General features: G+C 45.3%; 1 protein-coding gene across 1 annotated transcript in view; it reads left to right on the top strand.

Moving 5' to 3' along the window:
* WDR75 (WD repeat domain 75) overlaps window positions 1-13,811 on the top strand; it is a 292,493-nt gene that overhangs the window by 35,752 nt on the left and 242,930 nt on the right. Inside the window, exon 7 of the mRNA XM_088460739.1 lies at window positions 10,279-10,395. Coding sequence (XP_088316865.1) covers window positions 10,279-10,395 — 117 coding nt within the window. The remainder of the gene's footprint in view (window positions 1-10,278; window positions 10,396-13,811) is intronic.

Here is a 13,811-nt window from a genome sequence, read left to right on the forward strand (position 1 = left end):
CTCTGATCCGGTTCTGGAAATACAGGGGGTAAAAATTAGTATGGTCCCCATGTATTATCCAGAACTAGCACCGGACTTTTTCTAATGGGGGGGCTAATGCCACAGCCAGGGGAGCCCTTTCACTGGGCCCCCCAGCCGAAGTATTAACCCTGACCACTAGTCAGCCCAGGCCGGGGATTCCTGGGGACCCCTCCAATAAAAGGGTCCCCTTCTCCAGGGCACCCCAGTACTAGGCTGATAGCCCGGGGCTATCCCCGGCACCCGTGGGCGGTGGGTGCCAGGTTGATAATGTAGTGTAGTGCATTTCAAATAGTTAAACATATTATCTCTTGCTGTGGAACTGCAGGTCCCAGCAAACCTCCCTCCACATACTGGTACTTGGAGAACCACAAGTACCAGAATTCCGGGGCATTATAGGCCCGCTGGTACCTGGTAGATCCACTGCAATAGCAATATTAAAATAAACACAGGACACACACACCATACAAAGTATACGTTTATTAAACATACATGCACTCACACATGTACACACATTCACCTATGAATCCCTGTAGCCATTGCATCCCTTCTCCAGTAGAATATCCATAGGGTACCTGGAAAAAATATCCATACTCACTGTCTCCTATGCGAAGTTCAAGGTCCTCTTCGGTCCAAAGTAGGCATCCCGGACTTGGCAAAATAAAAAAATTAATATCGCGGACCCACGGACTTAAATACCCTCCTATAAGGATGGTACTTCCCGAATGAGAGATTAGTGGCGGAATTTTACTATGGTAACCCTGCTGCTGAGCGTTCATTGGCTGAGAGAGGCGAGCCCTCTGCCTCCCAGCTAATGAACGGTTTCCACCATTGAAGTGAATGGTGAGAACCGCGAAAGTAACCTACGTCGTTTGTCCCCTGTATATAAGCACAACCAACACTGGGTCACTAAAAGCCTGGGGCTGGTTGCTCTTTGGGGAAGGGCACACCAATTTTGTTTAATATTTTTTTTTTTACACAGGTTTTTTTTTTTTAACGCAGCGGCACAGACTGGTCTTTCTGATCCCGTCCGTACTCTGTGTCAATGACTGATCTCCCTGGTCCGTGCTACATGCATCTGTGTCATATCACACTCGATCTAATGATGATGCAAATCATTAGATCATGCACGATAGATTGGGTGAGCATCATGTAGCTTTTGCTGCACATCGTTCACTTCAGCTGCCGGAGAGAGTTCAAGGGTGATTGCATGCTAGATCGCATCGTATGAAAATCGCACTGTGTATGGGCCTGCTTTTATCTACTTATCCAATTGTCACGCTCTTGATCAAACTACCACTATTCACTAATAAAACTGTATTAGATAAACAGTCTTAGGGGGGAGATATACTAAGCCTTGAAAAGTGATAAAGTGGCGTTATATAGTACCAACTAATCAGCTACTGTCATTTTTCAAATGTAACACCCTATCTGTGGTGACGGTGAAGTATTAAGGTGTTGCTGGAAGAATCGCACCTACTTCTGTACTCATAAACAATAGATAAAGGAATATTAGCTTTATTATGCTGAATCACTTCATCACTAGGACTATCTTCAATAAATGTTGGAGTATGTAATAACGATACAATACAGAATATACCAATAATTACTACCATCAAAGAAGCATTCACAACAGAGGTTTTAGGTAAAATTATCATTAGTTTAAAACATGTGCCTAATGCTTATCTATAACTGGATATATAGTAATAATCTTAACCACTGCAATCTGCTGCACTGGTGAGATCAGTACAATGGACACAAATCAACAGCGTGGTCCTACTGTGGTTGCAATAGCAACGACGAATCGATCTGGATGGATCTCAAATCCTGACAGTAGTCGTTATGTGGAGAAAATAAAACATGCCTCCATAGTGCAAATCGGTTGTCATCGAGTCAGAATAATAGTAAATAATATCCTGCTCGCCTTATTCCAATTGCATAAGCGCCTTAGACATTCATTTTAAATCCCGATGTCCGTCGGTAATGAAAAACTATATATATCTTAAAAATAATTTTATTTAACTTCCATTCAAATTTCATATATGGCCATAAAAAAAAAAAATCAATAAAAATATAATATAATTATAGATTATAACATAACCATAAATAGTGCCAAACCATAATGTAAAAAATGTGAAGGCACCAATAGCAACAACGCGTTTCACAGACCCTGCGTCTGCTTCCTCAGGGTGAGGAAACGCGTTGCTGCTATTGGTGCCTTCACATTTTTACATTATTTACATTATTTACATTTTACATTAAAGGACCAACAAAAACACTATTTCTTCTTTGGGGTCCATAGGGATCCACAAGGATATCATGGGGGATATTATGGTTGGAAGACCAGGCACTAATCTGTTAAGGCTTCTACTCCCAGAATGCCCCGGGTCCTTCCCCATATATAACCCGCCCCTAGCCAGAGGACTTCAGTTGTTTGTTTGGTGCGGCAGGATCAAGACGCACCTTTGTAACGGGACAGCTCTGGCAGTCCTAAGCTTTTTATTTTTATGTTTTATTTTATTTTCTTAAGTTTAAATCAGCAGTACTCAGCGTCTGTATTCGGACGCAGATAATGCGACTCCATCTACCTCTGCCGAGCTGCAACTCAGTAACTGAGCTGGTAATTTGGTGAGTTGCGGCTGAGCTTAGCTAGCAGCAATGCTGGGACCTGGACTGCACCAAATGTTCGGAGATGTTAGGTAAGGCGATTCCTCACTTGCAAGGAATCGCGCGCAGCAGTTCTTGCTTTTGGTGTCAGACACGCATCAGAAGCCGCTGCTTCCAGGGCCCGGGATTGACCGTGTCCTCACTACACCAATCCGGGGCCTTATCACCTGACCCCGGGGAACGGCAGCAGACGCTTTTGCCACGAGACCAGCGTACCTGGTTGGTTAACGGAGCCTAGGGGAAACAGGCGCTCCCCCATCGACCCAGACCAGTCCCTACAAAGGGTTTTATGCGTCTGGGTTGCTCCGCCTACCCTACACGTGTAAATGAGACGCTCACAGTCCACGCTCAGTATGCCCTGTAGTTGTGTTCTCAGGAGGATCTAGGTCAGTCTCCCTGTATACCTCTTCTTTGGTTAAGGTATATGGTGCTCTATGTCCTACCATTCCTTTGCAATGCTGTAGTTGATTTAGAGCAGATTGTAATTATATTACATATGCATTGTTTGTGACTGTTTGCTAGCTGCTGATTGACACTGCCTTTTATTTCTAAAATCTGTCAATTATAACTCACAGTTGTCTCTCCATCCTCATTGGGTGGAGGTTTCATTCTGAGTACTTCACATTCAATTAAGATTTTGTGAAGGCTCTCACATAACATTGCAATTATTGCCTTTATTGACCATGTCAAAAGATAAAGGGAAACAGGATTGGGAGCAGCCTGTGCTGGTTCCATGTAAGTCATGTACGACTTGTGTCCTCTCATGACGTAAAGGATGGTTTGTGTGTTGTCTTTTATAAAAGAGTCGCCTCACTAATCCAGTTACTTGTCCCTGGACAAGAACCATCTTGGGTTTCCTCTTTGTCCCAGGTTATGATGAAGGTTGTCCTGCGATGCCTCCTTGGATGGGGTGTCCACAGTATACTTTGTTTGACTAGAATTGCCATAAACATCCTTCCATGAAGGATGCATAGGAGGTACAGAGTATGGCACAATCTAAAGTTGATAACAGACCGGTAGTTACCAAAGTGCCTAAACGCAAGTTATCTTTTTGTCAGTCTGCCTTACATGTGGATTCAGACACCTCATCAGGAGAATCAGATGATACACAGGGTTCCTCTCAAGGATCTAGCTCTGGGGAGGAGGATCATCGGTCCACAGTGAATGTTCCTCCTTTGGTAAGGGCTGTTAAATCAGTCCTAGATATTCAGGATGATGAACCAGCTCATAGTATGAAGGCTCCAATTTTTAATCACCACCGGAAGGTGGTCAAAACGGAGTTCCCTGTATCTGATCAGCTTACAGAGCTTATCGAGGAGGCATTGGGTAATCCTGATAAACTGTTTTATGTGAATAAAAGAATAACATAATTGTATCTGTTTTCACCATCTGTATGTACTAAATGGGAGGTACCTCCTACTGTGGATTCTCATGTAACACATTTATTTAGAAATGCTACATTGCCTATTCCATTAGCGTTTTCACTGAAGGATTCCACAGATAAAGATTGAAGCCTGTCTTAAGGGGCCTATCCATTAGCAGATAAATTTGAATGATGAACAAAATATCGTTCAGTCGTTCAATTTATCTGTCATGGATAGGCCCTGAACGATGACAGATGCGCACTCCCGCGGCTGACAAATTGTGTCTTTCGTCTCTCCAACATGTTGGTCAATTATCGCTTATAGCTGACAGATATTAGAAATATCTGTCAGTTTATAAGCGGTGAACGACTAACGATATTTTTAATAAAAATAATAGAAACATAAAAAAAAATCCATTCCCTGAATGTCGTGCAATATTGTTCGTCGTTTGCTAAAATCTGTCATGTACATGAGATATCTGTCACCGCAGACCCAGGCATTTCAAGGGATAAATCTTTTGTCTTTCATCGTAGAGAGAGATCTTCTAATGGATAGGCCCCTTTAAAGCAATATTTTCGTCATCTGGAGTGGATACACGTTCACCTATGGCTGGGGCCTGGATATCCAAAGCTTTTGAAGAATGGACAAGGGCATTGGAGGATTCGCTACCAAATGCTACCAGAGTACCAGAGAACAGATGACTAACATCTTCCACATATGGGAAGCAGCTTCCTATATGGGAGGTGCTGTAGTGGATTCTGGCCTGGCAACAAGCCCTCTCCTTGATGGAGCGGGCCTTCTCTTCGGGGATCCTAGGTGGGAGGCCGACTTCTTCAGTTTGTGGATTATCGTCCTCAGACAACTATAGATGTCTGGGTCCAAGAAGTGGTCTCTCAGGGGTATGCCCTCACTTTCAGGAGACATCCCCACCAGAAGTTTTTTTGCATAAATCTTCCATCAGATACGCTCAATACCTTTGCCCTTCAGGAAGCCATTCACTCCCTGCTGCAAACGGGGGTAATAATCCCAGTTCCTGTGTCTCAACATGTAAGGGATTATTATTCCAATCTGTTCCTTGTTCTGAAACCGAATGGGGTTTATTGTTCTGTATACTAAATCTAAAAACCCTCATTAGGTTTATCTATGTATCTAAGTTTCGGATGGAAACTCTCTGGTTAAATATTTTGGCAATGGAGCCGGGGGATTGCATGGTTTCTCTGGACATTCAGGATGCATATCTGCATGTTCCTATTATACCATCCCACCAACAATTTTTACGGTTTGCTGTCCTTCAGCAACATTAACAATTTCAGGCTCTACCATTTGGCCTATCCACGGCTCCCCGGGTATTGAACAATATAATGGCAGTCATGACTGCCTATATCAGGTTTCAGGGAGTGAGACTTCTGCCATATCTGGACAACCTTCTGATATTGGCACAGACTCCGGTTATTCAAAAAATTGAGTACAATCGCGCTTGAAAAATATCGAGCAGTTCAGTATGCAGACTCGGGTTATGTTACAAAACCATCTTCAAATGACCATAGCCTGCCTACAAGGGCACGGCTGGATCATTAATCTTTAAGAAATCATCACTTTCTCCAACACAGCAGATGGTACATCTGGGAGTGTTTCTGGATCTCTGGCGCAGATTGTTTCTTCCAGAGGACAAGATTGCAGATCTATCATTGCGAATATGCAAGCTGCTACACGAGAAGGTATCCACCTTCGACATTGTGTGGTATACTCAGTTCCATTCCAGGCCTCTACAAAGATTGGTTCTCTCCAGGTGGAATGGACAGCATCATCTTAGAAAATCTCAGAGGATCCTTCTCACTCCAGAGGACAGGATCATCTAAACAAAGGGCGTCTATTCTGGATTCCTAATTGTTTGCTTCTCACCATGGACGCCAGCCTTCGTGGATGGGGGAGCAGTGTCAGGCCATCACACCTTTCAGGGAAGGTGAACAAATCAAGAAAGTCATCTGCCAATAAATATTCTGGAACTACGAGCAGTATACAGAGCTCTTGTTATGGCACAGAACCTGCTCCAGGGCAAGCCGGTCCAGATCCAGTCCGACAATGCGACTACAGTGGCCTACCTCAATCATTGCGGTAGTCTGATAACTTGTCTGTTTTTTATTGTGCTGCTAATTGTTTGATCTGCTTCTGGAAAAAGGTCCTAGTGACCGTACGTTGCGCAGCCTCAGTAGGAGCAATCAGCAGGTCTACTCACTGTGGCTTCACTTGGGTGCACCAAGATGGCTACCTTTGCGGGCGTTGGCGGCAATGCGGGCGGAAGAGTTGGTGGGGACACGGCGGTGGTTGGACGTCAGCGGCAGTGGTGGAGCTGCCGGGTGTTGGTGACAGGCCTGGATCCGATAGGATCCAGTCCCTGCCAGCCATTCTGCTGAGTTTGGCAGCGGTCCCCATTTTTGAAATTCAAGGATGGCTGCAGCGAGCCAGTCACAGCTTGCGATGTCATCGCACTGCCCCCTCAGCTGGCTTATATAAGCCAGCACGAGGCGGCGGCGTGGGACTCTGACGGGGGAGAGGGAGCTGTCAAGATCTCCCGAAGAAATATAATGCCGGAAGTCCTAGTGGGCTGCGGCCATGCAAAAGGGCTTACACAGGCTGCCGCCCACTAGGTGAAGAGGACACCAGAAGCCCTAGGGAGGTGACAGCCGCGCAAAATAGCTAATTGGCTGCCACCACCTAGGTGTAAACGCCGAAACCCTAGTGTGGCAGCGGCGGCCACGAAAAAGAGATTAAAGGCCGCGCCCCCCAGGTGAAGGTGCAGAAAAAATAAATTATTTTTAAAAATTGGTGTAGTCTGTTCATTTTAATATTTCTTTAACAGGTGTAGTACTTTACTAAAAGTACCAGTGGGCCATAAATGCCCCGCTTGCTGGTACTTTTGGTTCTCCAGTTGCTGGGACCTATAGTTTGCCCACAAAAGACAATATTCTTTAAAATGCGCCACATTACACAATTAACCCGGCAACCAACGCCCAGGGGTGCCGAGAATAGCCCCGGGCTATCAGCCCAGGACTGGGGTGTCTTGGAGAGGGGGACCCTTTTATTTGGTGGGGTCCCAGCTCCCCAGGGATCCCCTGGCTGTGGCATTAGAAAGTCCAGTGCTGGTTCTGGACAATACAGGGGGAAACTACGTATTTTTCCCCCTGTATTACCAGAACCGGCTCAGTGCCCAGTGCTGGTTGTGCAAAATACGGGGGACCCCTACGTCGTTTGTCCCCTGTATTTTGGCAACCAGGGCGGGCTCTGATTAGCCTGATGCTGGTTGTGCTTTAGGGGGAGGCACTTACCGCCCTGGGTTGCTGGGGGCTATCAGCCCAGGCCTGGGGTGCCCTGGAGAGGGTGACCCCTTTATTTGGAGAGTCCCCAGCTCCCAGGGATCCGGTGGAAGTGGTCCCCTGGCTGTGGCATTATGATCCTGCTAGAGCTTGGTGCTGGTTATGGATAATACAGGGCACCCCCTATGCTTTTTGTCCCCTGTATTTCCAAAACCAGGATCAGCTTCGGGTACCCTGTATATTAACAACCAGGAGTGGCTCTAAAAGCCCGGTGCTGGTTGTGCTAAATGCAGGGGCAGGGGACCCCTGCGCTTTTTGTCCCCTGTACTTGAAAAGTGAAAAGCCTGAGGGTGCTTTGTTTGTGTGTGGGGGCGGGGGGGGGGGCATGTCCTTGTTGTTTTTATTTTACACATATTCCATTTTTAACATAGGTCTATAGATAGATCTCACTGATACATACGTGCATCTGTGTCTTGTTGATTTTATTTTCTCAGATACATGCCCAGTGCCTGTGTGCACCTCTGTTGCCCCTGTGCACTGCCCCACTGCTGCAGCAGTCTCTACCTGTGCACCCCGCCCAAAACACCACCTCTGTGCTGGCCTTCCTCCACCTGCGCTAAAGTACCATTTTGTTGCCCTTCTCCCCTTCAGATGGCCCAGTTTGCTCCTCCAAGCCCTGATAGTTAATACATTTTAAAACAGCAATGAAATTACATAGATATGAAACCTTACGGTTTCACATGCCCCATTAAGGCTTCGTTAGACGTGATCTGAAATTTCACAAAACCTACTAAATTTGTGACATTTAAACTTAAAAAAGCAATGAAATTCTGATCATTAAGGCTGACTCCTTAACGGACGTGTTTCTTGCGCAATACAAATATGGTATTCCATCACACCATGTGGTTAACTGCAGATTCAGCACTCTCACATAGTGAGATTGCTTTCACTCACAGAATTGTGTGCTCATTGGAATACACACACGCAATATATGCAACTGAGTTCTGAGCAGAAGATAGAGCTGCACAGATGGAGTGGAGTGGATGGGTGAGACAGAAAGGCGTGTAGAGGGGGGGAAGATAAAGCAGTACAGAGTGGGGGGAGCCAAAGTGATGCAGATGAGAGGAAAACAAATTTATTTCTGGCAGCTGACACTATATTACGAACAGCAGAGTGCAGGATTCGTGGATGGAGACGGCGTCTACAAGCTAGTGGTGAGCGGTCTCACCGAAGCCTATATTGGCAGGACGCAAGCCGGTTCCGCTGATCTCCATAACCAGTGACCAGAGGGGAGCAAATATATTGGAACTTACCTGTCCTGCAGTTTGTCAACGAAGACAGCGTCTGGAATTAGCGGTGTGTGTTCACCGGAGCCCACATTGACAGATCATAAGCTGGTTATACCGCTATCTCAAACTTGATATTTATATTGGACTTACATTATTGGAGAGGGGATTGAAATATGGACAGGGAGATTTGAACCCCGGTAATAACATATATACAACCCGGCAATCTGTGAGAAATGGCCCTTTTTTGTTTCAGGTGTAAATCTTACCAACGTAGTAATCATTGCAGATATATAAATAATTGTGGTACTGTTAATCGAAACAAAATACTCATTCAAATTAAAATTAGTCGTAGATCAATAAGGAGCTATCTGTAGAAGGTTTTATAGCATATTATTGAAGTGTGTTAATATATTAACTTATACTGTGATTTATGCATATGTTTGCTTTAATGATATTAGTGAGATGTTTTAAAGATATTCGAATATATCAGTGTGTAAAATAAATTGCTAGGTAAAAAAGTTACTGTGTTTTATTTTCCACTATAGCGAGATGTTTTTAAAAATATCTTTTGGTGCGGATAGGGGCAGCAACAAAGTGATGCAGATGGGTGGAAAACAATGGTGTGTGGGGGGGAAACAGTGGCACAGTTTTGGGGGACAGAGCAACGTGCATGGGGGCTACAGAGTGGCATGAATATGAGAAGACAGAGCAGTGCAGATGGGTAAAGACAGATTGGTGCGGATGACGGAATACACTAGCACAAATGGAACACACAAATGGAACACACAACAGTAGGGATTTGGAAAGACAGATGGGAGCGGATGGGGAGGAAGACCGAGTGGTGCGGTTGGGGGGGGGGGGGGACAGAATGGTGCAGATGGAGAAAGAAAGAGTGCCACAGATGTGAGGAAGGCAGAGCGGCATGGCTGGGGGCATGGCAGTGGTGCAGAAGGAAACAGAGTGGCACGGATGCAGGGCGGTGCGGCTGGGTAAAGAGAGTTTGGTGCGGATGAGGGAACACAGTTGGGAGACCACACAGCAGTATGGATTGGGGAAGATATAGCAGCATGGAGGCGTGTAGGGGAAGAAAGTGTGCATGCAAAGACAGAGTATGATCGTTTTAGCAATTAGGGAGCTGAATGTGTATTCTGAATAAGATGAATGTATGGAGTGACAAGGATGTTGGAACCCAGTGAGATTGTTGTGGTGATCCATTGGGAAGATTGTGGGCACTGAGTCTGATGTGGGAGCCAAATAACTGCTCAGACCTCAGTTGCATAGACTGCATGTGTGTATTCCAATGAGCACACTGTGAATTAGCAGCTCCACCATTTTGTGAGTGATCGCAATCTCTCTCTGTGAGAGTGCTGAATCTGCAATTAACCATCGTGTTTGATGGCATACCATATCTGTATTGCGCAAGGAACACGTGACTCCTTAATCAGAATTTAATTGCTTTTTTAAATTTGAGTGTCACAAATTTAGTAGGTCTTGTGAAATTTTAGATCATGTCTAAGAAGCCTTAATGGGACAAAATTGTAAGGTTTTTTGTCTATAGAATAGACTTTAGTGCTACTTGTGGGCATAGTAGTCTACTCACACAATGTTAAATGTTTCTTCATTCAGGTTCACTCTAAGTGCAACAAGCAAAAAAGGTGGAAACAACATTTTCACAGTGATAACATGTCATCCTGGAGAAGACTGTATAGCCACAGGCCACAAAGATGGCAAGATACGACTCTGGTGAGTTCTTAAAATGTTAGAAGTATTTTTATGCACGTTTCTAGATCAAGATATTATCTTACATTCAAAATGTGAACATAATTTATTTAAAACACTTGTGTAAGCTAATTTTATCAAGTTAATCACTAAAATGACAATAATGTATCTACGGAATATATAAAATATGCGCCTATAGATAGATTTCTAATAGACTGGAATGGATATAGAAAGGGTGTTGTGCGTTTCCTTTTTTCTTTTAACAAAACAAAAGCTGATATGAATAATATTTGTACACCCAAATAATTAATATTTAACTTTGCACGCAGTGTTTCCACTTTCAGATTTAATATACCCTGGTCTTCAGTTTTTTTTTTTTTTTTTTTGTAGGGTTAACATATCAAATTACCTTGCCAAGATTTGTACTTACAATTCTGTGGTCCATACATAAAATAATTTAATATAAAATCTATTCAAACTAATTTACCGCTATTTTGTTTGTTCTTTCAGTGTGCAAATAGCTACAGCAGAGATGTTGAACTCTGCTGTGGGACTACACCTCCCAGCACTCCCTGCCACAGGTTTGCTTTTAGGGCATGCTACCACTGAGGCAGGCATGCTGGAATGTGTAATTTCTTCTTCGGGGTCCATAGGGATCCAAACAGTTAAAGCTTCTGCTCCCAGAATTCCCCGGGACCTTCTCAATATATTCCCCGCCCCTAGCCATAGGACTTCAGTTGTTCGTTTGGTTCGGCAGGATCAAGAAGCACCTTTGTAACAGGACTGCTTAAAGCACAGATTCTCAAAATCTGTCCTCGGGACCCCAGACTGTGCATGTTTTGCAGGTCTCCTAACAGAATCACAAGTGAAATTGGCTCCACCTGTGGATCGGCAGCAGACGCTATCTACTGCCACGAGGTCAGCATACCCGGCTGGTTAATGCAGCTTAGGGGAGGTAGGCGATCCCCCGCCTGCTCCTCCCCCGACCCAGACGCAGTTCCTACGAAAGGTTTCACGTGTCTGGGTTGCTCTGCCTACCCTCCACGTGTATGAGAGGCTCACAGTCCACACTTAGTTCGCGCTGTAGCGGTTAGTCTCAGGAGGGTCTGGGTCAGTCTCCCTGTATACCTCTCCCATGGTTAAGGTATATGGTGCTCCGTCCTTCCATCCCTTTGCGTTGCTGTAGTTGATATAGAGCCGATTGGAATTATATTTGATATGCATTGTATGTGACTGTTTGCTAGCTGCTGATTGACACTGTCTTTTATTTCTAAATCTGTCAATTATAACTATCACTGTTTTCTCTCCATCCTCTTGGGGTGGAGGTTTCTTTCTGAGTATTTCACATTCATTAAAATTTTGTGAAGGCTGTCGCATTACCTTGCAATTATTGCCTTTACTTCGAACATGTCAAAAAAATAAAAAATAAACCGGAGGGCTGGAGCAGCCTGTGCTGGTTCCATGTAAATCAAGCTTCCCACGTCTGGGTTGCTACTCCCATCCTCCCGCTATATGAGTCGGCCAGAGACCACACTCAGGTGCTCTCGGTGGCTGTGCACTCAGGAGGTTGGGTAAGTCTCCCTGTATGCCTCTCCCACAGTGACTGGTAATACACAGCTCTATATCCTACTAGGCCTGAGGCTGTTCGTAGTGAACAGAACTTAAGATGCATATACTCATATAAGGGGATATATTATGTATTGCATGTGACTTTGAAAGCTGCTGTGTGTGGTGCTGCCTTTTAAGTCTATATAACTGTCAGTCTGTTAACCTATCACTGCTGTTTATTTATTTATTTTATTTATTAACAGTTTCTTATATAGCGCAGCAAATTTCGTTGCTCCTTATAACCCTCTACTACTGGTGTGTGGGGTAGTTGGGGTGAAACTTTGTCACGTGTGCTCAGATCTTTGCATAAAGAATCATTATGTCTAAAGAATCTGAAAGACAGGTGGCGGAGGCCCCTGTGCTGGTGTCATGTATGGCCTGCAAAGTGCGGTTATCCCCATAGGATTTCATACAAAATGGATTATGTGGTCACTGTTTTAAGGAGTCACCAGATCAGTCAAGCTTACCAGCCTCTGGACAAGAGCCCCCTTGGGTTTCTTTTTCCCAGATCATGGCACAGGTTGCGCGGAACGACTGGCAGCCCCAGTGTTGATATCCTCAGCAGCTGCAACCCGCTATGTTTATGCCGCATACATGTCCATCTTGGATGGACATGTATGCGCACTCTGGTTAGGGTATGGCCTCGTCTTCATCAGCTTTTCAGCAACAGCTACAAACAGCTAGTTCAGTGCAGCCAAAGACCAGAAGGCGTTCGGCCTCGCACGCAGGCCAGGTCACAGACTCCGGTATGTCCTCTGATGAGGGTGAGGAGGCGCATGATTCCTCTCAAGAATCTCTCTTGGGAGAGGATGGGGATCATTTTCCATTGGCAGATGTCCCTTTTTTAATTAGGGCAGTCAAAGCTGTGTTGAGCATAGATGAGGGAGAGCCACTGCAAAGAAAGGCGCCTGTATTTAAGCACCAGAGAGTGGTGAAGGCTGAGTTTCCCAAATCTGAACATTTGTCGGAACTTATGGGGGAAGCATGGAATGCTCCGGATAGGAAGTTCCATCTTACTAAAAAGGTTGCGGCCTTATACCCTTGTCTGTCGGAGCAGTGTGCTAAATGGGAAACTCCGCCATCAGTAGACGCGCATGTGGCAAGGAGTGCTACATTGCCCATACCGTCTGCATCTTGTCTTAAAAATTCCACGGATAGGATGATTGAAGCCTGTCTCAAGGCAGTCTTCTCGCTCTCAGGTGCGGCCACTCGCCCAGCTATGCCTACGGATTGGATTTCCAAAGCCATTGAAGAATGGATGAGGACACTAGCGGAATATCTGCCAGAAATGTCCAAGGAACAGCTGGAGATTATTTCCTATGTCAAGGAGGCTGCATCCTATTTGGGAGAGGCAGCATTGGATGCCTGGTATATTATCTTCTAAAGCATCGGCTGTCTCGATTGTGCCGTGCAGAGCCCTGTGGTTTAGGGATTGGAAGACAGATGCAGGGTCCAAGAAGGCCTTAGAATCCCTTCCGTTTACGGGAGGTATTCTGTTTGGCACGGAACTGTACAAGATTGTGGCTACAGTGGCAGCCTCTAAAACGGCTGGTCTACCGTCAGCATCTGTTGCCCGACCTAAAGAGTTGTCCTTTGTGCCGCAGGGGAAGGTTAGAGGTCCCAGGATAAGCCTGTGGCCTTATGGGGCGGGCCTACCCCTGGGGGATCCCAGGGTAGGAGGCCGAGTAGTCTTCCGGGGATACACCCTGACATTCTGGAGAAGTCCTCCCCAGAGGTTCTTTTGCATAACTTCGGCAGTAGGTTCTGCAAAGGCCTTGGCCCTCCAACAGGCTATACAATCCCTGTCAGGTGTGATTATCCCGGTTCCAGGG

This window comes from Taudactylus pleione, unplaced genomic scaffold (assembly GCF_031769625.1).
Source record: "Taudactylus pleione unplaced genomic scaffold, aTauple2 ptg000977l, whole genome shotgun sequence".
Classification (NCBI taxonomy): domain Eukaryota; kingdom Metazoa; phylum Chordata; class Amphibia; order Anura; family Myobatrachidae; genus Taudactylus; species Taudactylus pleione.